The 27,960-nt window shown below is 35.0% G+C and overlaps 1 protein-coding gene across 4 annotated transcripts in view; it reads right to left on the bottom strand.

Moving 5' to 3' along the window:
- Window positions 1–27,960, bottom strand: part of tnika (TRAF2 and NCK interacting kinase a) — a 160,946-nt gene that overhangs the window by 120,473 nt on the left and 12,513 nt on the right. For all 4 annotated transcript variants that reach the window (XM_056476013.1, XM_056476021.1, XM_056476028.1 and 1 more), the window contains exon 2: window positions 17,172–17,237. In XM_056476013.1, the coding sequence (XP_056331988.1) occupies window positions 17,172–17,237 (66 nt within the window). The remainder of the gene's footprint in view (window positions 1–17,171; window positions 17,238–27,960) is intronic.

The following is a 27,960-nucleotide window of genomic DNA, read 5'->3' as shown; positions in this document are numbered from 1 at the left end:
ACTCCACTATTGGTCAACAATTAACTATGACTTTTGCTTCTTCTAATTTGTTCCTTATTAATAGATATTAAGGTAGCTTAGGTATTGGATTAGATTTTGTAAATGTCAAAATTACGCTGCAAAGATTTCGATGTATAAATAACACAATAATTCGTTATTAAACTTCCAATTAGTAAAATGTCTTGAGCCTGACTACTTAAATCTCTCTCAGGCCTTAAATCATGCAAATGATAGAGTTTTACTCCATTATGGTTAAACTCTGCAATAATTTCACAAATCTCATGTTCTGAACGGTGACTCTAGCTCAAATATAATCCCAGATCCACACTGCATATTTATGCGATGTGACTACTGCATTGGCACACATTCCAAATAAAAATATAACCCAAAAAAATTTCACCTATCACTGTTGTAGAGTAAAATAAAATGCCAAAAAATACTGATAGTAGTAATGATAATAGTAGCGATAAAAAAAATTTAATAACCACACCGTTTTGGGTAACATCAAGGTTAAACAGCATTTGATTTAAAAAAAAAATCATATAATTCCTTAAAATAAAAAAACTGTAATTGTAAACTAAAGTTATACCCATTTTTTGACTTTAATTGGAGCATTTGGTTGATAAAAGGATAAAAAAATACATTAAAATGGAGTTCTAAATATAAAAATATAACAAAAATGAAATGAATAAACTAAACTGAAATCATTTTATTTCTTAAATTCTGAAGAACCTAGAATAGGCAGAGAATGGATCTCGCATGCCAGCAAGAAGCCCTGCCTCATGCCTGAGTGCTTAGAGCATTGTGGGCAAACGCCAGGATGCACGCCATCTGTCATTATGGGACCTGTTGGTGAGGAATAGAGGAGCTCGAGCTGTTTAAAACCACTTCTTCCTCTTCCAGTCATGCATTTCCATGAATGGGCAAATAGCAGAGCTCAACAGAGATAGCAAACTGCTTTAATTACTGCAGCAGTGGGGCAATCGGCAGCTTAATCACCCCTCATCACGGGCCTGCCTCGAACGCTGCGGATGCCTCATTTGCCTTCGCTCCCCACCGGGAATCTGCCTCCAACAAATTCGACACAACAAAACCAAAGCAACAAACAAGCAACAAAACCAACACACATCCTCCACCTCCTGTCTAGTTCGTCCATGTCTTCAGCGTTCTCCACCGCCTCTCCAATGTTATCGTGGCATGAATTATGTAAGGAGTAAGAATTGTAATTAACAAGGCCTTCTCCGCGTGAGCTCATCGTTCCCTCAAGCTGAATCTCAGCAACAGGCAACATACACAAGCAAATATGTGTGTTAGAGCAGAACCCCGGCACTGAAAAGACCCATGAAATATTCAACAGGCTCGGAGGAAGAGCTTTAAATTATTCAGATTTAACAATCTTTTCTATCTTTGGAACTTTTAGCGATTCTGCGTGGCTATATATAAAAGTAGTACCGTCAGATAACTTAAAGTCAGAGGAAGACAAAAAAAATAGGAATACATAGAGGAGCGACAGATGTTTGGCTTCTGAGACTCATGGAATAAAAGGGAATTAACAGTTACAAGAGAGACAGAATGAGAAAGAGATTAAATGTGTTTTTTTGAAGCGCAAGATTAATGGTCGTGGGCTAGGGCTAATAAATCTAACTGAAAATTTCAGCCTCGTGATGATATAAACATCGTGAGACATGTGTGGGCTAAATGGTGAAGCACCTTTCTAGATAAAAAGGGGGGGAAAAAAAGATATCCACATAGAATCCCTTTCACTTCAGATAAATAGTACCTACATTGTTTCCACCTCACAGGTCAGGACTTTGAAGTCTTTCACATCAAATTAAATGTGAAAATATGATTTTTAAATAGAATTAAATGCAAGTTAATGCATCAAATGTAAAGCTTTAAGTACATTTGGTCAAATTCATTTCAAATTAATGGATGACAAATGTTCCACCATCATTCGGTGAACATTGGTATTTTTTAAAAAAATGAAACCTACTTATCCTGACATTTCCTCATTATAATATATAAATCAAGTGATCAATGATCAAACTTAACGGTGGTTTAAAGGATAGTAGCAAAAAACGAACACTGAAATTCACGCCTAAATAACACAATTTAATGTCATCTATATTTATATAAATCTATATAAATATAGAGTTGAAGTCAGAATTATTAGCTCCCCTTTAATTTTTTTAAAAAATATTTCCCAAATGATGTTAAACAGAGCAAAAAATAAATAAATTCACAGTATGTCTGATAATATTTTATCTTCTGGACAAAGTCTTATTTGTTTTATTTCCGCTAGAATTAAAAAGCAGTCAAAATTATTCGCCCCTTTTGTCTACAGAAAAAAAAAACATTGTTATACAATAACTTGCCTACTTACCCTAACCTGCCTAGTTAACCTAATTAACCTAGTTAAGCCTTTAAATGTCACTTTAAGCTGTATAGAAGTGTCTTGTAAAATATCTAGCAAAATTGGACGCTTTTAAAAAGCTACTTAAAACTCATCTTTTTAGGACTGTTTTTAATTTGTGATATCTCTTTTATTCTTACTGTGTTTTTATTGTATTTTTTATTATTGTTTACTGTGCTTTGTTGATTTTACTTTCTTGTAAGCGCTTTGGGTTTTAGAAAAGTGCGTTATAAATCAAATATATTATTATTATTATTATTATTATTATTAAAGTATTGTCATCATGGTAAAGATTAAATAAATCAGGTATTAGAAATAAGTTATTAAACTATTATGCTTAGAAATGTGTTGGGAAAAAAATCTCTCTGTTAAACCGGGGCTAATAATTCAGGGAGGCTAATAATTCTGACTTCAACTGTACCTAACAAGATGTTTTGGTATAGAAAGTATAACTACATTGAACGACATTTTAGTGAGTATCATCTATAGATCACGAAAAATGCATTACATTTATTGTTTATGCTCAATGTTATATAGTGAGAAACACAAACTAAGTTGTACTTAATGCCTAAATGCACCAATCATATCAATTAATATGAGCTCATACAGGCTGCATAATAAATAATTGTGAACAATAATGCAGTTAAATAGTTTTAGATTGAGTCCATCAAGTCCACACCACAGCACATGTGATCTGTAATATATACGAGGAGGAATTTATTTATTTGACAGTGCTTTGATTGGTTGACATTACTTTTACCTGTGCACACGTTTCAAAAACAACTCCTCACTTTCTCACGCAAAGTATGCAGAGCAGTTATTAAATGACATGGCAGAACACAGTTTCCTGCATGGCACAGAGTTCTGGTGAAAAACATAGCACAAAAACACCTAGATGTTTTCCATAATGCATCTCATTAAAATACATGCTGTTCTTTGGGTGAGAGCAAAGTCTGCAGTAGACCATCCGGTTGGTGGTTGGCATGAAAACCTGTTTTGTTTCAAGAGTCTGTTTCTGACAGGAACAAGTAAGGGCATGACAAACTACGCCCATTTCATTTATGCATGTTAAACATGATTAAGAAAATAAGGATCGAGATTAATCTTGACATGATTGATCTGTAAGCTTGAATAAATAAACTGTTTAATAGTTTTTGAGTCTTAAAAATGAAAGCATATACATATTCAGGTATGTTTCACTTGCGCCTTCAAAATGAAAGGGCAACAAAGTACATTATGATTTATCGATTGCTATGGATGTAAATCTTGAGCAGGGGTGTCCAAACTTTTTCGCAAGGGCCAAAAACCAAATGTCATAGAGAGCCATACACTGAAAAAAAGTGTTGCATGCAAAACTGTTGCAAACAATTTATTTGTGTTGAATTTAAACAAACAAATTAAATTTAATAATGTTCAACTTAATTTGTTTGTTTAAATTCAGCCCAAATAAATTGTGTATACAATACAAGTACTCAACGTTAAAAAATTGAGTAAATCCAAGGAATGAAAAAGTGTTTTGAACTCAGTGTTGAAGGTAAGGAGTTAATTAAATACCTCATTACTTCAACTTAAATTGAGTAAATTCACAGTACTCATATAGATTAGTTTTTTTTACTCAAATGGTTTGTTGCAATCGGTTTCCTCAAACGGTTTGAGTTGCCTTAACTTATTCGGTTTTACAGTACTCAGTTGGTTTGAGTTCTCTTTGGTTATAGGGTTTTACTGTGCGCAAATTGCTTCTTTAACTCAAATGGATTAAGTTCACAGTACTCATTAGGATTAGCTTTTGAAAGTAAATGGTTTGTTGCAATCAGTTTCCTCAAATGGTTTGAGTAACCTTAACTTTTTGGGTTTTACAGGTGTCCAAACTTTTTCGCACAAAGGGCCAAAAACCAAATGTCATAGAGAGCCATACACTGAAAAAAGTGTTGCATGCAAAACTGTTGAAAACAATTTATTTGTGTTGAATTTAAACAAACAAATTAAATTTAATAATGTTCAACTTAATTTGTTTGTTTAAATTCAGCCCAAATAAATTGTTTACAACCACTCAACGTTAAAAAATTGAGTAAATCCAAGGAATCATCTTTGAATATTTTTTTTCAGTGTAGGCTGAAGGTAAATATACCAAACTATATCACATTAAAAGTCGCCATAATTTTTTTTACAATATTTTAAAATAAATAGAAAACATTACTTTAAATTGTATTATCTAATGCAAAAATTAAATGATAACATGTTGCAATAAAAACATAAACAATTACATTTATAACACACTGGAGTTCAATGCTGAGTGTACTAGTCAAGCAGAATCTGCCTTTGACTTGATTTGCTCACCAAATTCTCTGCATTGTCAAGTGACAGTATGCACATTTAAACAAAACCTGATTAATTTACACTATTTAATTAAAACATTTTATTTCAGTTAGCTTTTAACAATAAAACAAATTAACAAATGGTTACATAAATTTGACATAAACTCAAAACCATCCCCATTATTCTCCCTTTCTTCCCAGATGGGATGGCGGGTCAAATCAAAAGTTACCATGGAGCCAACTTTGGCCAGCGGGCCCTAGTAAGGGCATTTTTGATCTAGGACAGTGGTCACCAAACTTGTTCCTGGAGGGCCGGTGTCCAGCAGATTTTAGCTCCAACCCTAATCAAACACACCTGAACAAGCTAATCAAGGTGTACTTGAAACATCCAGGCAGGTGTGTTGAGGCAAGTTGGAGCTAAACCCTGCAGGGACACCGGCCCTCCAGGACCGAGATTGGTGACCCCTGATCTAGGATGTCAACATGACCAACAAACTGTGGAAATTTTAAAAATGCACAAAAACAAACAGTTTGAGCCAACTGGAGTTTCATGCGAGCGTTTGCTTCATCTATGATTCAACATGAATCATACTTAAGCAGCACTAGTTTCACATGCATTGAAAGTGTGGAGTTTAATATCCCTGCTCCGACAACCATATGACTGTTATTCATTATGAGTGTAACATGAGCTATTGCTGATCTGATTGAAACCTGTGCCATAGTGGAAACAAGCTTTGGAGGAGGTCATATTCATTGGCTGACAAAGCGTACACGGGCGTTAACAGAGCGTGGTGAGATCAAGTGACCTGTGGGCGACTGCACGAACAGACGGCCCGCAGCTGATTTTACCGACCACTGAATACAAATTTGGACTTGTGCTAGACAGACAAACAAAATGCATTCAAATGAAATAACTGTAAAATAACAGAGGTAGTACTTGTACCTCTGGCAGCTGGTTTTTGTACCATATTCCAGACAGTATAATTCGTTAAAAAAATGAAAAATATATAATAAATTGAGCAGAGATCAAGGTCAAAATGATAAACTGAAAAAACACCCTTGACTCTAGAAATTCTATTTAAAAAAAAAAAAACAATCATCACTGTAAAACCCAACAGTCATCTTTAATAAATGAAATGAGTGTAGTTAACTCAATTTACTGAAAGTTAATTCTACTCATTTGAAAAGAGTTCTGAACTCAGTGTTGAAGGTAAGGAGTTAATTAAATACCTCATTACTTCAACTTAAATGGAGTAAGTTCACAGTACTCATAGATTAGTTTTTTTTACTCAAATGGTTTGTTGCAATCGGTTTGTCCTCAAACGGTTTGAGTTGCCTTAACTTACTCGGTTTTACAGTACTCCGTTGGTTTGAGTTCTCTTCGTTTATAGGGTTTTACTGTGCGCAAATTGTTTCTTTAACTCAAATGGATTAAGTTCACAATACTCATTAGGATTAGTTTTTGAAAGTAAATGGTTTGTTGCAATCAGTTTCCTCAAATGGTTTGAGTAACCTTAACTTTTTGGGTTTTACATTGTATAAATGTTATTTAACACGTCAAAATTAATTGCTGATTCCAGGTCAGATTTATAATCAAACTCTGAGAGCATTAAATCAGTATTATTTAAGGCGGTCAATGATTAGAATTTGCCTGTCAATTTATTGTCGATCATAAAATTTCAATTTTTACTTAATGCATATACATTATTACATCGTAAGAAACCAAAAATGCTATGCTTAATCGATATAGAATATTAAATACTACAACATATACACTATTGTTTTAACATGCTCAATTTATTAATTAAATGATTAAATTTTTTTAAAGCAGTCCACTTGGGAATAAATGTTTTCTTGTTACAGGTCATTCATTTTACCCATTAACCTAGTAATGCTAATATTAGTATTATTATTGTTATTAGAATTTCCTCTTAAAATGTAAAGCTTAATGAATGTAAAATAAATTACACTACGGAATCTCAGATAGGTTGATTAAATGTATCACAATATATAATATTATATTATGAAACACTATAGGAGATAGTCAGATAGATAGACAAACAGATGCTCTATTTTTTACACATAATGATTTAAGGCTTTCATTTTGAAATTTCATTGACTGGAACAGAATGTAAGCAGACATTTGTTCCTGTGTTTGTATAAATCATACCAATTATTCAATAAAGCATGCCATCAGTGTTGTGGAATCAAGACTGCTGTCTCTCAGTTACGCTTACAGCAAGAGTCACCCGACAGATCCGAAACCAATCAAGGCATACAGGCTCAGAAAGAGTCTGAGTCACCGTCCACAACAACAACAGCACAGATGTAGTCCTTAATCTGGCATAAAAGTGCAGAACGCACCAACAGGGCCAAAGCATTGAGTTCAGGTTATGTCGGCTCCACCCAGGCTCATTCATTGAGCTCTGAAATTATTTCATACCATGAGTCAATGCAAAATGACGTGGCTTATTTCAGCTTCATCAGGCGTTATTCTGACCCGTTTCAAAGGCTTTTATGCATGTAAAGAAGTAACTTTGTGAGAATGTATTATGACAACCTAGTAAAAAAAATAAAACACTTAAAATACACCTTGATATGGCACTCATTGAAATACTACAGCAATTGAAATAACCCTGGGTTGTTACGGAGGGCTATTATAAGGCTTTTTTAAGTCATTACTTACAATATTGTAATCAATATCATTGAAGTTACCGTATATAGTTCTTTTAAGTAGAGCTGCACAACATATAGTTTAAGCATCGATATTGCCATGTGCACATCACCAATAGTCACATTGCAAGATACGCATTGATGAGTCTGAATTTTAATTGACCAGGAGCCACAGAACAGAGTCACTGCCAAGTTTAACCATAATAGAGTACAAGTTTATCATTTGCATGTAATTTTAAGGCCTGTGACTTAACATTTCAAGAGAGTTTAAAACATTTGGGCACAAAAAAATTAATGATGTTTGGAGGTGTAATGAATTATACTTAGAGTTTTTGTCTTGTTTTTAGTCCAAATATCTACTCCAAATATCTATTTCAAAGCAAAAACAAGATTATTTTACTTCTCTCATAGATAAATTAGTTTGTTTTAAGGAAAAACTCAAAATTATGACTTAAGGTGAAAACAAAACAATATTTTTACTTGATCTAAGAATATTTTGACTAGAAATGAGACAAAAACAAAGTGAGAAAAGAGATTGTTTTGCATTGTGATTATTCAAGTTCTGTACCTGAATACAGAAAGACTCCATTAAAAAAAGCCAAATGGAGCTATTCAAAATCTTGTGAAACTGTATTCATATCGCAATATTTATTGAAGAAAAAAAAATATTGCAATATCTGATTTTTCCAATATCGTGCAGCCCTACTTCGAAGCGCTAAAGCTGAAAATATCATCTAGAATGTTCAAAAACAGGTGTCAAATTCAATTCTCAAACCAAGCCTCAACATGTTATGCTTCCTTGTTTAACACAAATAGCTGTTGAACTTAATCGATTCTCTGCAAACAGTATCAGACAGTAAACAGTGAACGAGACGGTCAATAAGATTAAATCATACTGTGAGCTCAGAAAATGCACTGCTTGCATGGAAAAAAGTGTGGGTTGGAATTCATAGACGCCATTACTATGAATTAAGATTTACAGATATCATACAAACAAACCAAACCTAAAAAAAAACATGCAGGCTTTTACATGATTTCTACACAGTATGTGACAGAAATACTGTCATTGATTTTTAGTAAGAGACGAATGCCGATTTCGATAGTGTTAAATTAGAGTTTTGCTCCAGGAGATTTGATTTTGTGTTTTGGTATCTTCAGAATTTCATTCCTGTGCTTTGATATAATGATATTATTTCAAATCAGTGACAGTATGAAGCCATTTACACACATAAAACTCATTAATGATGCATTTCTGTTAAATGCATTTCCCCTTCTGATGTATAAAGTTTCTAAACGTGAACTTTAGACCCTCAAAATGATATTCACTTCAGAGAAGTAGAAGGAGATAAAGACAAAAAAGAAAGAGTCTGAAAGGAATGAGCGGAGTGCTTTTCTGTGCAGGTCTATAACGCAGGTGTCTCAGCTCAGACAAGGTGTCTCTGCTGCACAAGGAGACATTTAAATAGAGCTATTTTTATTCAGCAGCAGAGCCAAAAATAGGTCAATGTCATCTAAAATAACTTGAGCACCAGGACTCTGATGAGCCCCTGCCGCTACTGATGCACTTTCAGGAGTGCCCACATCCTGCTTGTGTTCGTCCAGTATAGGGTTTGAATGAAGAAAAGAATGCTACTACTCCTGCAACAAAAGAAGCGTTGTCTCAAGGAGAGCTGAAAATATCCATGATGCAAACAAGTGCCACGAGACCAAGTAAAACTTCATTTCCCTCCAGGCCTTTTCTCTGTGTCCATGCTTTCAAAGACTCCCTCTATGTAAAAGGATTTGACGGTGCATCTATGCTTCAAATATGCACCCTGATGCAAGAATCCTAATAGCCGAAAGTGATTAGTAAGGTTGAATAGTTTTTGAGATTAGGCATTGGATGATAACTGGTTTCAAGGTTTACCGCATTTGTAAAAGTCAAGGTTTTAAAATCGCTAACATTTTCTGATAAACCGTTCCTACGGTTTATGTATGTTTAGGTTTTTTTATGCCTATTTTATTAAGTTTATAGACCATTTCAATGTGGCAATGTCACTGGCCCATAAACATTTCCTGCTTGTTGTCAAACTATTTTATAACTGCAACAAGAGGCAATTTAATCATGTCTTAATTTTAAAACGGCTTCCATAACATTATTTATTAATATGTGAACCATTTTTGATTCTCTGAAGCTATAGAAAATAAAAATGTAAAACAGGAAATGAGTCAGGACCATTGTTATTGTTTACATCCCTCAAAATGGTCTATAAACCAACATCCAAGCACAAGTGGTTTACTTGTATCCAGTGGTGATAATTTATTTATTTAAATATTTATTAATCATTTAGCCTGACATGTTTTCTGTTCTAAAATATTTGAAATGTTTCCTAAAATAAAATATATTGTGTTTAATGGGGAAAAAGTAGTTTAGATCATATTTTAGAGCAGTAATTGCAACACTGTGATCGAGAAACCATGATATTTTTACCCAAGGTTATCATACCGTCAGAATCTTACACCAGTTTTATATATATATATATATATATATATATATATATATATATATATATATATATATATTAACCAATCTTACATTAGACCTGTATTTGCAGGCTGAAAATCTAACACTACTTACAGCAAGTTAATCTGACTGCATTGCAATCGAAGACTTTAAAAACAAAACCACTCAAACTAATTGTTTCTGCTATCAGTTCTGTCAAATACACATACAGTCAGGGCTTGACATTAACACCTACAAATGTGGGTAGATTTCACCTGGGGTGGATTAGACAAACACCCCACTAGCCACTTTGGCTGGTTGAAAATAATTTTTAAATTGCCAGTGCTGGCTCGTCACTAAAGATTACAATTTTAGTTTAAGACTGTCTGTCAATAAGCGCACAAATGTGATCTTAGAATTGAGAAGCAGCATGACTGATATGTCTTCGCGTGAGCAAAAGAAAGCAGGTGAATACCGAATGAGAGGATGATCACGCACACCATGAGACACAGGTGATCCTTGCTCACTGATGACAGTGTCGCGAGCATAGCTGATGTGATGCACGCGAGTGCTTAAAAGCTCTCGTGTCCCGTTTCCTTGTGAAAAGCAACCCTGCTTGGAAACGCAACTGGTGCAATCGTTTCTCTTTAAAAGAGACTGGAAAAAAAGCTGTGTTCTTGCATCCACAGTCCTGCTGCTTTCAAGAGCTCCAGATTTTCGTAAGCAGCAGTGGTTGCCGCTTTTGCTTTAACCATTGTTTGAACGATTATCAATGGGCTGGCACATTAACCGTGTGCGTGCGATTATCCTTTCATTGACACACACATGTTTTTCACCTGCTTTCTTTTGCTTACAGTTATTTTTGTTAATGTGGTTTAATTATCATCCTTTATAATAACATTGCTTTAATAGGAGATCACTTCATTTATGTTTAGTTAACTGGTGATCTGGGACCTTTAGCCTACTTCAGACTACTGTATTTTAGTTTTAGATACATGAGAATACTTTTTTTAATGTCAACTGTCCTTAAGAACTTTATTTTGTGGGTTAAAAAGTTATATTTTGCCTGTTTTGACACATTGTAGCTAGTGAAAATGGTGGTGAGTAGCAAGTAACGTTGGAAAACTACTAGCCACAGTGGCTGGTGATCAAAAACGTTGATGTCAAGCCCTGCAGTATACATATTTTTAGTCGCACCGTATTTTAAACTTTGAGAATGCGGAATATGGGACAGCAATTCATCATTCTGTACTGGTGTACATGAGCTATTAAAAAAATTTAATAAAAGAAGGGATAATATCATCTATGAAGAGGCAAGGTCTGGAGGAGCCATGTGTAATAAAAAAGACAAACTATTAAAATCAAATAAGGAAAAGAACACACAATTCAGCCATTTCAGTTCTTGTCCAAACACAGGAGCGCCAGCAAATTTTTGTGTCTTAAAAATAAAAAGAGCAGACAGTCAGAGATGGAGCAAGGGGAAATACGTGTGACTACTGTACTACATTGTGAACTGGTTGTGACAGAATGAAATTAGTGACCCACACCTAAATCCAGCAAAAGGAAAGGTGATGACAGTAAGACCTTAGAGATCTGTCTACGGGCCAGTCTTTCCAGGAACTGGAGGAACTGTTGCTCCATTATGAATGAGATGTGGAAAGATGCTCGCGGGTGGTTTGAAGTGTTACCAGGCAGATCCTACACTGACCAGCTGCTGGGATGACTGAAGTGACCACTCTTTACTTTCTTACACCGCACACAATCTCAAAACAATAGCATAATACAAGTTATTAACAGATCTTCTTACTTTTTTACTAGCCCTGATGGCAAGTTCACCAACCCCAAGGTTGAACTGCCGATTGTGGTGCTGTTTACACTATTCTTATTTCTTTTATTTATATTTCTTTTGGCATTTTTGTTATGCCTGGCATCCAAACTACTCTGGCATCTTCAAGCCATGAAAATGGAAAGTTTTTGATATTTGCAAACTGAGGTGTTGTATCCACACTAACTCTTTGACTGGTCCAGAGTAGGGCTGCACAATATAGTTTCAGCATCGATATCACAACGTACGAGTTTACAATAATCCCATTGCAGGGATCTGCAGTGTAGTTGGGATTATAGTTGACCAGACATTACAGTTCCAACATAGTGGAGTAATTCCAAATTTTAACCTTAGAGTGAAAGCTTATTATTTGCATGTGTTTTAAAGGCCTGACTGTAAGAATTTGAAACAAACTTGAACCATTTGGGCACAATAAATGTAACATTTATAGCTTAAAGATTAATTACACATTATATAATTATTACTCTATTAAAACGATACAGTGTTAATATTATTATTATTATAGAGCAATTATTTAATTTCTGCTTCTGAATACAGTTTGATTATTTTGTATCTTTTGTGGGCAGCACGGTGGCGCAGTGGGTAGCACATTCGCCTCACAGCAAGAAGGTCACTGGTTCAAGCCTCTGCTTGGTCAGTTGGCGTTTGTGTGGAGCTTGCATGTTTGCGTAGGTTTCCTCCGGATGCTCCAGTTTGCCCCAAAAGTCCAAAGACATGCGGTATAGGTGAATTGAGTAAGCTAAACTATCCGTGGTGCATATGTTTGAGTGAGTATGTATAGATGTTTCCCAGTGATGGGTTGCAGCTGGAAGGGCATTTGCTGTGTAAAACATATGCTGGATAAGTTGGCGGTTTATTCCGCTGTGGCCGAAAAGAAAATGAATGAATGAATGTATCTTTTGTATGTATTTTAAAAAAAAGCTTGCCATTTTTTTGATAAAATTTTATGCAAATTTTTTACGCTGCCTACAGAGTCATCCCAATCGATCTAAAATTGTGTCAAATTACACAATATATGTCGCAGTGAATAAAATATCGCAATGTTAGTTTTTTCCAATATTGCGCAGCCCTAGTCCAGAGTACATACAGGAATCAGAGAGTGAAATTCAAAACCTTAAGACCTTTTTTAAGACTCTTTCCATACATTTTAAGACCTTATAACCGCTTTAGGTTTCAACCGGTAACATTGGCAGCATTTTAAATAACAGAATATTTACTAAATACTGATTGTAGGAAATTAATCCTAAACAAACACATTATTCATATACTGTATAAAAATGTTAATCTAGCAGGTGACGCATATAGAACTGCAAAAATTAAGATGTTGCCTTGGTTACTGCAGTAAACAAAGCAATGAGGTCAAATCTAGCAGGATTTTATCGATTTCATAAACTACACTGCACCCCAATATTATTGTATATTACAATTTTATACATATAAAGTTATATTACATTTAATACCTTGTAAAATACAATTTAAGACTTTAATACTTTTTAAGGCCCTTAAATTTCTGATTTATCAACTTTTCATACTTTTTAAGGCCCAATCCCAATTCTATTTTTTACCCTTGAATTCTACCCTCGAGTGTGAAGGGGAATGGCTTCAAATTTTAGAAATTAAGAAATGGGACAGCAATACAACACCTGCACACGTCATCACATGTCATCGCGATCTCTTACATCATATGACATCGATGATGGCGGCTGCTGTAGTTTTTGTAATTGAGTTCTTTTTTGGGGGATTGTTCTTCAGGAAATCACTGAAGGCAATGATATCATGTTGTCATAATTATATAACGTGGCAATAATCTTGTAACTGTACTGTGCATTTACACCATGGCTATATTCATCTATGTAAAGACACAAAAAAACACATTTACATTATAGCAGACACTGTAAAAAAGCTAATTCCCAGCCACTAGACTTTCCTCACAGGGTATTCGAGTGTCAGAGTGTTATTATTATGAATTATAGATAGCGAAATTCAGTTAGGGGGTCGGGGTTGGGGGTTTATTGTTTGTTTTTTAAAGCAAGATGGTAAAACACCAACACAAGTATGAATGTATTAAAACAGAAGCTTATTTGTTGTAAAAATTCGTAATAATGACAAAAAAATACTAATTTGTGCATCTCCTTCCATGTGCAGCCATTCTGCCATTGTAGATAGTGTATTCTGGGAAATTTTGTTACCCCTTGGTTTCTAATACGATCCTGAAACATCTCTGTTTCAATTGGGAAAGGCTAAGGGGTAGAATTGGGATTGGGCCCAAAACACTGTGTGGTCTTCTGAGCTATTGCTTGATGTATCAAGCCCTTCTTAAATGACCATTACTCAAATGGTAGACTGCAAATAATGATGCCGGCAAAATATGTGCATTACATACCCTCTCTCTCACTTGCCCTGAACCATTATGTCATTCTACCTTCCAATCCTTTACTTTATGTGCGAACGGGATTTTGCAGTTACCTTCATAAACATAAAGGCTCAATGACCTTCACGTCCACAAGGAATCGTCTATCACTTTTTACCAGCTGGGGTAAAATAATCCGCTGTGCCATATGGATCCAGAGTAAAGGATATTAACGACATCAACCACAGTGTTTGATCTCGCTATAAACCTGACCTCATGTGAATCGGGTTGTTATCATGAGGACTGATTTGGGGCAGACAAGTGCAACTGAAGGATAAGGTTAGAGGATGAAGTGTGCTTACAGTGCACTGACCCAGGTTCCACAGGTCATACCGGAGCAACTCAAACCTACTTCCATATGTCCGAGACGTGAAGGGCAAACTAGAATGACAGAGCAGAGCCCAGCAAAGTAACTAAAAAGAAGCTGAGGGGAAGAGATTTACCTCCCAGTCTAAGCACAGATCGTCTTGCTCCACAGATCTGAAACGTGCGTGTCTGTGTCTGCAGCTTCAAGGCAAAGAGAGAGAGACGCATGTACATCAGACACTCTCTTATCACATTCCACCCACTAAAGAACTTCTTTTAGGCTCTATCTGCTAACTCCGGCACGGTGCCAGCTCTCATCTCTTTCCCTTCACTGCGTCACCCTCCATCTCCCGGCCACCCCTCTCGTCTCCTCCTCCACAGCATATGTCCTGGTTCCGCAGCGGGGAGCAGATTTGTGGCCACATGCTGGTCTGGTGGGCTGTGCAAGGACCTGATCTGACTGAACGGTTTAACATTCTATCTGAAGATGTCTGGCTTAGTTAAGGTCTAGTGTTTCTCCAAAATTCATCCTCACCCTGTTGGACTCTCATGGGTCAATAAAAAAAAAGAGATGTTAAGGAGAATGTTGATGCTGCTCTCTTCTAAGCGTGTGGTGTCAATGTCTGTTCAATACAGCAGAAAATGCCTACAGTATGAATTTTCTCCCTTGGAAAACAATCACAAACTGAGATATTGGGGTCCCATGTCCTCTAGTTAGCCTTATACCAACCATATGCCCTGTTGTTCATCTCAAAAAATAAGCATCTTATCAGTCCACTACACTTAGTCTTCCAAAATGGCATTGGTTTTTGAAGTCCAAAATCACAATGGTTTGGAAAGAAAAGTAGATTGATTAAACAAAATATCCATTAAAGTGATAGAGAAAACTTTCATTTTTACGTTAATTGTTTACTCACCCCCAAATCTTTATGGAATTTCTTTTTTTAGTCGAACAGAAAAGAATAAATTTGAAGCAAGTTGAAAGCCTGTAACTAGGGCTGCACGATTAATCGAAAAAAAAGATTGTGATCTTGATTCGACCCCCCCACACAATCTTAATCCAGCATCTCTGCGATTCAGCCAATTATTTTCAAGTTCAGGAGAAAAGCATAACGGCGGTCGCACAAGTCCTCACATTGTTTAATATACGTTGCTCAGCCTCCAAATGGTGTTGAAAGAGTCACATGCTGTATTTAAAAGGTATAAATCACACAAAAAAATGACATTTCTGCCTTCATGTAATGACGTATTTATAACAGCGACATTTTGTTTAGTTTGTTAACTACTTGTTTACAGAGAGGATGCGTGTGCGTTCCTGCGGATGACATCTACTTTAGTGAACAGAACCTGCATAGGCTGTGAATAGCAGATAATAAAGTAGTAAATAACATTCAGTTTGTTGCACAGAGCGATCGTTCGGGAGCCACGCAGGATGTACGATTTCAATATATGTTGTTTTTTTTTCTCAGAGTGACCGCAGCTATCCGTTTATTAAGTCGTGACGTATCGATGATGTATATAATACTGTTTCCGGGTCCAAGCAGCTACTCATTTGAATTGAGAAAATATTCTTTTATGGACACTTTTTAGTCCTATCACACTTTAAAGTGAATTTTATATAAAATCATGATGTGCATAATAGTCTCTGGACTTGCTGCATCACAAATACCAACATTTTATAAAAAATAAATCACTTTCTGGCCATCAGATATTAGGCATGAATATATACATTGCGATGGTGATTTTCGAAAGCATTACATCGTTTTGTAAAGGTTTATTATGTATTAGTCTCCCATACAGTTTGATAGAGCGATTGGACCCGGAAGCTGCTTCGCGTGACGTCACGCTTAACAAGCAGATGATGCGAACCCGCTCTCTGTAGTGAAAGTGAAACTTAAAGCGCACATTTAAATAATCATATCCCATTTTTGAGTTATAATATCGACAAGCATTTAATGTTTTGTTTCTTTCATAGCGATCACAAAAGTTGTGCATGAGAATAAATGTTTAACACCATGTCAGCATAACTACTCTAGCCTTTATAATGCAAGCAGAAATCTGATAATGACAAATGTCTAATTTACCAGTGAAAAAAGTTGGTCTAAAATGTTGTCCATGACAGATTGCAAAAATGTCTCAAGCATTAGAAATCAACTTCAGAATTATAAATAATAGTATGCTGATGTAATCACTTAATTGTGCATTAATGACCAGGACAACATTTAAAGTCTATTCAAGTCCACCTTTCCAATGTACTGTTTATACCTTTCTTTACGAAATTTAGCATTTTAAGAGTAGACCTACACATAGGCCCAATATTTTTATTGTTGTTTTACCATACGTTTGAGAAATAACAATAATAATAACTCATATTAACCTGTATTTTACAACTAAATAATTGTGAGAAAATCGTGATTCCCATTTTAGCCAAAATTGTGCAGCCCTGTAACCATTGTCATCCACATACTAAGGAAGTCAGTGGTTACAGGTTTTCAGCATTCTTTAAATATTGTATTTTGTGTTCAGCAGAAGAAAGGACAGTAAATGATCACAGAATTTTCATTTTTGGGAGAACCAGCTTTAAACATGGACAAACAATCAGATAAACACACTACAAATGTGTCTATTTATTACTTCCAAAGCTCAAAAACATCTGTGGTGGGAAAACAAACTATGTAATGAAAAAGCAAGTCTTAAAAAGAAACAAAAGAACACATGTTGCTTACCTTATACACCTGACCATACGTGCCATTGCCCACCAGCTCCACCAGCTCAAAAATTCCAGCAGGGTCCTAAAAGAAAAAGAAAATATTGTTAGCAAAAGTACATACACCGATAACAATAATACATTGACAGCATAAAATTATTTGCGACATATTGTGGCAGATCTGTAATGTAAGAGTTCAAATGAAGGAGCGTTGTTTCACAGGCTGAGTAAATAAACGTGCAATTTAAAAAATAAATAAATAAATAAAGTTAAATAATGAATCATTCACAGTAACCGCAGGAACGTGCATCAAGGAAATAAACCGTGATTTCATGTTGACTTTAATAAACAGCACAGTGTTTCCAGCAGCATGCTAATTGCATCTCAGCTCACACAAACACAAAAACCCCTGGCGTCTTCCATCACACAACTGTTGCTGTGTACCATCTCTCATGACCAGCACCCAACCAAGTGTGAGATTCAAATCCAACACTCCATCTAACACCTAAATAAAGAAACATTAAATAAGAGCCGACACAGGAAGAAAGGACAGGCAATTTTGTGTGCGCCATTTCATCTGGCTCCACCCAAACAGCACCTGGCCGAGTTTGTGACCCTAAACATCAGAAGCCTTCGCACAAGAACCAGTCTCTGTCTGTTAGAAAGTGGTTACGATAAAGAGAGTGATATCTTGAGAGATGTCATTGCTCAAAAGGACAAAGACAGAATTGTGTGGATAGGTGTAAATAGGTGTATGGATGTTTTTTTATTTATTATGAAAGCTCCAGTGGGAACTACTGACAGATGGTGAGATTTTAAACTCAGACAAGAATCAACCATCAGATTAGCATACATGAATGGAGTTTCACACTAGTGTGACTCATTTTCATGACCGCACATATCCTGCACCAGGCTAATCCTAAACTATGTGTAAATTTTAAATAAAAAAATGAAATGAACGGCTAAAATCCACTTTAAATTACCATATAACTTTCAGCTAAGACGTTACAAGATTTTATTTTGACACTTTGAGGGACATTTTAAATTCTAGTGGCTTTATATGATATTGTGGTGAGGACCATTTACCCACAGTACTACAAAGTTGTCACACATGTGATACTGAAGATGCATATTGAATTCAGAAAAGTATAAAATAACTTGTGAAACAAATGCCAGAATATGCAGAAAATAAATAAACTAACAAATAACTTGCATTGTTACATTAGGTACATTCAAGTCAAGAATTATTTATTTATTACATATTTATTGCCACATCAGCAACTTATTTCGTGGCCAAATAGATATACATTAAAATACTACATGATAAAAACAAATTCGTATTATATTAAAAAATGAAAAATTAAAATTACTTAGACAAATATATGAAATATAAATAGATAAAATTTACAAAAAAAATTATTCAAAGTTAAATATGATAAAAAAAAATGTAAAACTCTTCCTGGTGGTACCCTTTTAAAAATGTCCATCAAAGTGCTCTCCTAATAAAAATTTTGTCTAATGGAATTTAAACATTCCAACAAAATATGTTTGATGGTAAGAGCAGTCTGGCAGTTATTACATTTAGGTGATTCTTTGTTATTTAATAAATATGAATGTGTCAACCTAGAATGTCCAATTCGACATCTGGTATAGACCGTCTGATCATGCCTGATTTCGAAATTATAATTTGCTAAATGTCTTTCATTTATTTTCGGGTTCATTTCATATAATTTGTTGTTGATGCAGTTGTCTCATTCTCTTTGCCATGTTTCGTTTATGTACAAATTTATGGTGGGTTTTAAGTCATCAGGAGGAATTAAACATTCGGTCACATTCAAGGAGATAGCCTTTTTTGTAGTCTCATCTGCCAGTTCATTTCCAAGTCAAGATTTAAAACGCATCCGTTTACCTGTGCCTTTACTGAATGAGCACTGTGCTACGTCCGACAAATTGCACTTTTGTGTCTTCTTTTCTTTTTCTTTGATTTATAACCTGTTTTAACACATTTTAAGCTGTTTTAGTCATTTTTAATTGTTTTAATCATTTTTATTTTCTTGTTTTTTTTTTTATTCTTGTTTATGTAAAGCACTTTGAATAACCATTGTGTGTGAAATGTGCTATATACTATAAATAAACTTGCCTTGCCTTGACATCAAGTGTAAATATATACATCTGAAACACACTTACTTATTATATTATCTAAAAGAATAAAGATTCAAATTTGATTATATTTAAAAATCTTTAAAAATTTCTTACTGACAAATGGGTGGATTGGGGTTTGACGGACAGTGACAATGTACAAGGATTTCAGTCAATTAATATTTGGGAGCCACACTATATATCTTTTTTCAAGAGTTCCCACTTAGATATGCTTGGCTTTAATGGCAGGTTTGGAGAGAACCCTGAGCTCTGAGATACTTGAGCCCAAGGCTCCCGCCTGGTCAATAAGCATATAAGGTGATCTGAGATCAGGTAGGTCTTGAGAGCTCCCCCTAGAAAAAGGAGGAAAAAGAGGAGATGGGGTGGAAGGGGGGATTCTTCCAAAATAAAGACAGAGCAGAAGGGAAAAAAAGATCCATTTATTACTGATTACAGGTGAGTAGCCAGTCATGCTCAATCATATCACATGCTCCTCTCGAAATAAACTTCATAAAGAACTGAAAAGATTACTTGTTTTATAAACTGTTGTTACATTGAATTACAATTCAGTAGATATCTTCAGTAAATACTGGTAAAAATGTATAATAATAATAATGATAATAATAATAGTTGCTTTATTGGCATGACATTTTGTTCAGTATTCTCAAAGCATTTTAGATATGTATAAGTTACGTAATTTATTAACATTAATAAAATATACAAAATATAATTAAATGAATAAAATATACAGCAAATGAGAAATAAATAACAGAAAGAACGTAAACAGACAATATTGCAAAAAAATTCTAATAATTCCAAGAATAAAAAGTGTAGATTATTTAAATAAGACAAATTAGTTGAATAGCCATTTCTAATGGTGTACAACTATTTTGGAGCCAGTATAGATGTCATTTTGTTCTCTCAGAGTATAGTTTATCCGAGTCGTTTATTAAATATTTAAACATTTACAGTTTCTCTCGCGGATGTGCGTAAGCAGTCAGCTGAAAAAAGGTGATGCAAAAACACATACAAATAACGGCAATTTTAGAAAGCGAAAGCTGAATCGCAGACATTTTAGGAGATTCAGAAACTACAGCCGGATGTATTTTATCTCTGTGGGTCTTCAGAGCATGTGAGATTGTCTGTGTGAGTGTTCACAGTTCTTGCGCACACAGAACCAGTAGTCCGAAATGTGCAGAGCAAGAGAAGATTCTCCACTGGTTAATCTATTGTGAATGTTTGGCTTTTTTGGGCGGATACAAAAAAAAAATTGCAAAAGGATGATAATAATAATAGTATTATTTATGCGTCACCACCAAATATACTTGGGCAGCCATTAATATACCTGGATGATCCGCCCAAGTAAAGTCTATGCATGGGAAGTGCTAAATAGTAATAATAATAACAATAATACCAATAATAATAATAATAATAATAATAATAAAAATAATGAAATAAAAAGAAAGATTTCAGTTTTGCTTTAATTGTTTTGATGCTTACAATTAATTTAACACATAAATGGGGTAGAGTTATTTGCAGAAATATATATATATATATATATATATATATATATATATATATATATATATATATATATATATATATATATATATATATATATATATATATATATATATATATATATATATTTAAAATTTGCACCTTTAAATGGTTGTCCATAGAAGGGGTTTCTTTTGATGCAAAACAGCTGAAATTTAACACTACACCAGAGCAGTGTTTCCCAACCCTGTTCCTGGAGGCACACCAACAGTACATATTTTGTATGTCTCCCTTATCTGACCCATCCAGGTTTTGAGGACTTTTCTAATGTTCTGCTGAGTTGATTCAGGTGTGTTTGATTAGGTTGAAAATGTGTACTGTTGGTGTGCCTTCAGGGAACCACTGACCTAGAGAACCAATGCTTAATACATGGTTTAGCTATTTGGGGGTGAGTAATATCTCATCCTTATGCTGATTGGCAAAAAAAAATATTGCAATCTGCAATGTGGTTCACACAAGCTGCCAACTGTAGACAGTTGACACAACAGCACTTGTGAAACTAAACGTTGAATTGATCGGGAATGTGTTCAGTCTGTTAGCACAGACCGTGAGGCCACTGGGAAACCAGTGCTATGACAGTCAATGAGATGTGAAAGAGAAAGGGTTGAGACTCAGATATTGTCCTTCATAAGCAGGTTACCAGTCTGCATTTTTCTGTTCTGGCAACACCTAAACCCACAACAGACATTTACTTTCAAAGTAATTATCAGGAATACACAAACGAAATTAATTCTACAGAACCACGTCTATAAAACATCATAATTGATGTCTACAACATGATAATCCTGTCCGTGTTGCTCTCTGGTGTAATGCCAAGAGTTTCTCTCTCTCTCGCTCTCTCTCTCCCCCCCCCTTTTTTTTTTTTCAGGCTATGATCTAAAGAAAATGACTCCTCTATCTGTGGCTATTGGTATTATCCAAAATTAGCAGATGGGATTGTTAAAGATGCACAACCTGTCTCTAGAGAATTATATTAGTCATTCAAGCAAGAAACCCTCAAGGTAAAAACTTGATCTGTCGATTTTGAAAGACTGCTGGCTGTTCCCATAACATCAGAGGAAAACAACTGGGTTTATGGCTGCTCCCAAACTCCATTTCACGCCAAGGTGATCTCAAAGCAGAGTGCTTAGTTAAAATTGTTTCAACAACCTTCATTGTCAATGCTGAAAGAAAGTGGGTCTGTCTAGTGGGTTCATGGGGCCATTTGCAGCAAAAGCTCTTAAGCAGATCTTAATCCCAAATTGCACCATATCATCAAAGGTGCTGGGGAGGTCAGAAGTGATCATGTGACACCGACTGCTGAAAAGCAGAAGACCAAGCAGAAGTGAGCATTGACCCACTTCAAGATCTCAGACCCCCACACAACTTTCCAAAATCCCCCAGATCAAGCAGATTTACGCTTAATGCAGCAGTCTGCTGCAAACCAACTTTTTTTTTCAATATTCATGATGAAAATCAAGTTGTGTCATTTCTAAAATTGCAATTACCTACATAAGAGGTTTAGGATTTAGGGATTTAACAGTTCACTTTGAGTCGGTTGAAAATCTATTCAAATGTGTGATGATTCCAATCAGTAGAAATGTTGATCAAATCGTGTTACATCTTTTTGAACAGTGTTTACAGGCCCAAGCTCACTTTACCTGCACATCAGCGGTGAGCAAGAGGTGGTGCGGCAGAGTAAAATGACAGCAGTGAAGTCCGCCAGACAAAAAATATGATGCAGTAGTGGAAAAACTACTATCACAGACGTATGAATGCAAAAAAGACTATTAATAAGTCAAACCGCTTGCTCGACAAGTACTAAAGAGATCACACGGTGCATCAGTGTTTTCATAGCGAAAGTGTGAAGATGTTCTTCAGACTGAAAGAGATATTTTATACTCAGTATTTTATGCCAGTGGCCTGTCCCCTGGAGCAGAGGGCCTATTGACCACCTCTGTACACACTGCTACACTGTACACTGTACACACTGGGGACACCAACCATCTCAGTCCCCAGTAAAGGTTTTTCATAAGCAGGGGACATTGTAAATGTGCAAAGACCTCAGCTTATGCCAGAAAACATAGATATGCTGATATTTCTAAATAAATGAATAAATAAATAAATAAATAAATAAATAAAAATAATAATAAATAAATAGCAGCACTGTCACAGTTTTAGTTTTTTTTTATATTAACAGATCTTCTTTAGTTTCTATTATTCTTTTTTTTTTTTTTCTAAGGCTATTCACCTTAAATTTGTTTCAAATATTTTTGTTAACAAAATCGTGACTAAATCTTGAATCGTGAGATTAGTATCGTGAATCGTATTGAATTGCGAGTCAGGTGATTCGTTACATCCCTATTAGGATTCATTTTATCGAACTTCAGAACTAGGCAAGCTTTAGACTTATATTTCTATTTTGTCACCACCTTTGAAAAACTGAACCAAGTTCCTCACAGTAATAGCAATATTACAGTCTAATTAAATATGTTAATTAAACTGTTTATTGAACAGTGGGCTTTGTGATGATTAATACTTTTTAAATGTGAATTGTTTTAAATGTTTAAAAGTTTTCAATCTGAAGCATGAAATGAATATTGATTTTGATTAGCGGAGGACTTCTTTCAATAATGTTATGTAAAATTGATGGGACCAGAACAAAACAAAACGCAAACAAACTGATCAAAAATGAATTACTCTACAAACACATCATGTTTCTTAAGTAACGAAAAGGCTGTACCTATTTAAACAACCAGTTCTTTATTTACCCTTGAACTGCAAACAAAACAAACACAAAAAAAAAACGTTTGGCACTACATTCCAATCTGAGGTGGAGCACAGCAATGCCATTTTACCACAGAAAGTAAAAACTTATGTTATTTCAATTATTTTTTTATTTTACTTTAAAAAGAGAAGTCAAAATATCCTAACCTGGCCAATATCTTCTTTCAGATAGATGAATTTGCACAGTATTCTAATATAACAAGGGAGCATGTTATCAAAACCCTACTCAAAGTGCCATAGACAAGTTTTTTGTCCAGACAGAAAAATGACACGTATCATAATCATATTACTTAGTATTCTTCCTCAATCCATTAATAACTCCCAATAACGGGGAACATGTTTTCAAAGCTGATAAAAAAATTCTAGAAGCAGCAAATCACAACAAAGATCGCAAACAAAGACCACATGACACCAAACAAATGTTGTTATTACAATGTTATTGCGATAATACCTTGAGCCTTTATACAGTACGTCTTAAAGAAGTTGTTCACTCCCAGAATGATTAGTTATCACTGACTTTCATAGTATATTTGCCCCCTACAGTGGAAGTCAACTACTTGGATATCAAAACTTTTGAAGTTATCTTCTTCTTTTGTGTTTATACAGGTTTAGAACAAGCGACGGGAGAATAAACGATGACAATTTCCATTCTGGAAGTGAACTACTTTTATAATGTAATTATTTTGATCAACTTTAGTGACCACATCAAACTTTTTTCCATCACAAATAAATAAAACAGATCCAGGTGAATGCCGAAGAACACATTTGTGACAAATCTAATGTCCTTTCTGGCTTCATTCTACAGCTGGTGTCTTGCACGTTTCCCTTACTCAGCCTTTTCTTCTGTTCACAGAGGCCTCGTGGCTCTTTTCCCCTCTCCTTCACCCCAGTCATCTCATGCTGGGTCTCTGTGCTTTGTCTGACAAGTCTGGCAGGACGGCCCCCTTTTCACCGACTGCATCAGCAGACGTGTCACTCACCGACATGTCTATGGAAATGTGTTTTGCTATTTATTTCTCCTCCTCCTCGATTCTTATGGAGGAAGGCTGGCCATTCCCGATGCATGCCTTTCTTTCTCGGTTCATCTGAACATGAGGGTCAGCGTGCAATCTGTCAGCGAGAGCGTGATGGACAGAGAGGAGTTAACAACCTTGCACATCACTCAGGTTTCTGTTGTTCAAGCAAACATGAGCAGAATACCGTGTTATGGTTCCCACCGTCAGGCAGACCTGCCTGACAGAAAACTAACATGGCAGCACTAGGCTGAGTGGAAGGGAAAGACGGGTTGTTTATTTATAGAGGCCGAGGCACAACACAGACAGTTAATGCAACCCAAGAAAAAGCAGTAGCAAGCGCTAGTTAAATATTAGCCTATGCAAATGTATATACTTTTTTCCATTATTAACTGCCACTGCTGCACATTTTATGTGAACAGCTGCCTCTGTTAAAGGGACAGTTCGTTCAAAAATTAAACCGCCATCACTTGCTGACTTTCATGTGGTTCCAAATGGTTTCTTTATTAAACATGACATTATATTTAATATTTTTGATGTTTAATAATGTGCAAGCTGACATTTTCAAGTATGCCTCGAAAAACTAAAATATTCACTGCTTGACAAAGCATATTAAAATGCATTACAAATTACAAGTTATAAAAATAAAGTTATAAAAGCAAAAATAGTCTGAAAGGGTGGTCAACAGCCTGAACCCAATCACAAATGCGATATTGATTTTATGCTAAATTAATAACTCAAGTTAATATTAAAGATATAGAAATTTCTGTCATTTACTCACCCTTGTTCCAAAGCTGCTTGACTTATTTTTTTTCTGTTAAGCACAACATATTCTATGAAGTATACATTTATTAAACTAGCCTTAGCATCGATAAAAAAACATGAGCATTTCACACAGAGGCAGTTCATACTTCTCAACTTTGATTTTCTCAGATGCATCAAGGTAAGTGCGTAAAGGTCACTCTCACAAACACATACTTTCATTTGCTGTTATAATAAATAAAACTACATATAAAATCCATAAACTAAGCTTTTTTTTAGCACAGGCTTGACTAAAGGGTTAATTGATGATCAACGGTAAAACATTTTTAATTTACCTCTTCCCAACAGGGAAAACCACCAACAATCAAAACTGCATGATTATATGGTGGCATGGCTTTGCAATAAAAAAAGTGGTTAAAATGGAAGTCAATGAGGCAAAAACAGCCACCAACGGTAAATTAGGGAGAGAAAAATTAAGGTCTGCTGCACAAAAACTAAATATGTATCAAAGACAATTTGTTACTAATCTTTCACATGTCCAAAATGGTAATAAAATGTAAAAAAATAAATAAATAAATAAAATAAATCCAGTCCACAACTACTTCTTATATTTTTGCGTCATTTTGTGTGCGTGTGTGTTTTTTTTTTACTAAATCAGTGACATCTTTTTTGAATTTGGTAATTAAAGAGTTAAAATCCTGTAATATTTAAAAATATTTAGTAGTTTTGAACAGGACTGAGGTTGATTAATAGATTTATGCTAAACAAATGTAAAAAAAAAAATATTTATCAGATGCATTTTTACAGCAATTAAATTTAGTGGATGTTTTCATCCCGAACATAACAAAAGGTAGTAAATTTAAACAGCGCACAAAGGTTAATATATTAGACAGCATTTTGTTCTTTAGCCTTCTTCAATACATCTTTTGTGAGAAGCTCAAAGGATTGGAACCACTTGAGGGTGAGCAAATTTAAATTTTTGGGTGAACTACCCCTTGTAGAGACATTTTAGATCCAACATTGTCTTCATTTCAGTAAGCAAATAAAGCCAGAGCAGAACATTTGTGCATCTCAGAGAAACTTTGGAGTTTGGTAAATAAATAAATCTATTTTTGGATCAATCATAAACTAAACAAAAAAAAAAAAAGAAAAAAAAGAAAAACCTGAAATATTACAAACCATTAAGTGTGTTAATCAATGCTTTTATGTTAATAAAAGGCTAAATTAAATGTCACAGAACAATTGTGTCCATCATAAAGACAGATTAAGCCACAATTAATAGAGTAATTTCTTTTCTTTTTTTATCTGAACTCTCTGAACTGTTAACTGAACTGTTTTGAGAGAATGAAAGTTCAATGCAGGGACAAAAACCTGTGGTAAACAAATAAAATAATACATTTGTGACTGATTATAAACAAGTTTTGAAAAGATAGGTTTTCCATTTAGGTTAACTAAACCTTTAGAAATGTAAAGTTTGTTACACAACCTCTTATATAACATTGTGGTCATACCCCAACTTAATTACAGTGAAAGCTCATAATATTTTCTCCTTCAGGTAAGTAATAAACCTCTAACCGTCAACACAAACACACACAGCTGCCAGATATCCAGGAAACAAAGCAGTTTAATCTCATAAAAGTTTGTAGAACCACAAATATGCAGGTTATTAATGATTCCAGTGTATAGTAACTGATGAATGCACAACCCGCCCTCAGGTCCTTCTCAACTCATTTCTTGCTCCGAAACACCTGACGCACCCCAAAACAATGCTGTTTATGGTGCAGGAGGAGATTTAAGCCATCTTTCAGCCTCCACAAGTCAACTAAAAGGCAAATGCAGAAGATGGTTCAGCCATCAATAAATGACACTGCTGATCAAGACCATCCCGATAACAGAAACCTTTGGCTTCTAAATACCATCTCGGCGGCCAAAGCTTGCTCCCAATAAAGGAAAGCAGGCATCTATTTGTACGAACATCCAAATCTGCCAATCCCAATGAAGACATGCATAGAAATACTGGACAGCTGCCTCAAGCCAACAGACCAGATCAACACTTTACAACATTAGTGAGCAAGGTTATCTTTCTAACGCAACTAAGGATGAGACTACAAAAGTGCAAAACACTACATAAAACATTGCTAATTTGCTAATGACAGTGCCTTAGTCAAGAGACTGTCATACTTTCATTCAAAACTGACTCATGAGATGTTATGCTTCACAGTCTCAGTTACTAATTACTTAAACTCATGAGACAAAGCGTGTAGTATTACCTTAACAGTGATCACAACTAGTAAAGTGTGCTTGAATGCTTCGGAGATGTGTCAAGTGTTGTTTTTAGACTACATAATGAGATATTAGAAAGTGAGAACATAACATTCATGGAGAAATAAATGCAAAGCATAACTTAGGTCAATTTAGTAGAAATATGTTACTCTATAGCATAATATTAGCGAAAAATTCTCCACACAGTTACAGTATTTTCTGCTTGTTAATTTGAGTCTAAGTTCAAAATAAGGATGAACAATATATCGTTTTAGCATCAATACCTCAAAGCGTGCATTTACAATA

This window comes from Danio aesculapii, chromosome 2 (assembly GCF_903798145.1).
Source record: "Danio aesculapii chromosome 2, fDanAes4.1, whole genome shotgun sequence".
NCBI lineage: Eukaryota > Metazoa > Chordata > Actinopteri > Cypriniformes > Danionidae > Danio > Danio aesculapii.
Note: the sequence above shows the minus strand (reverse complement) of the source record. Positions and strands in the feature narration are given on the sequence as shown.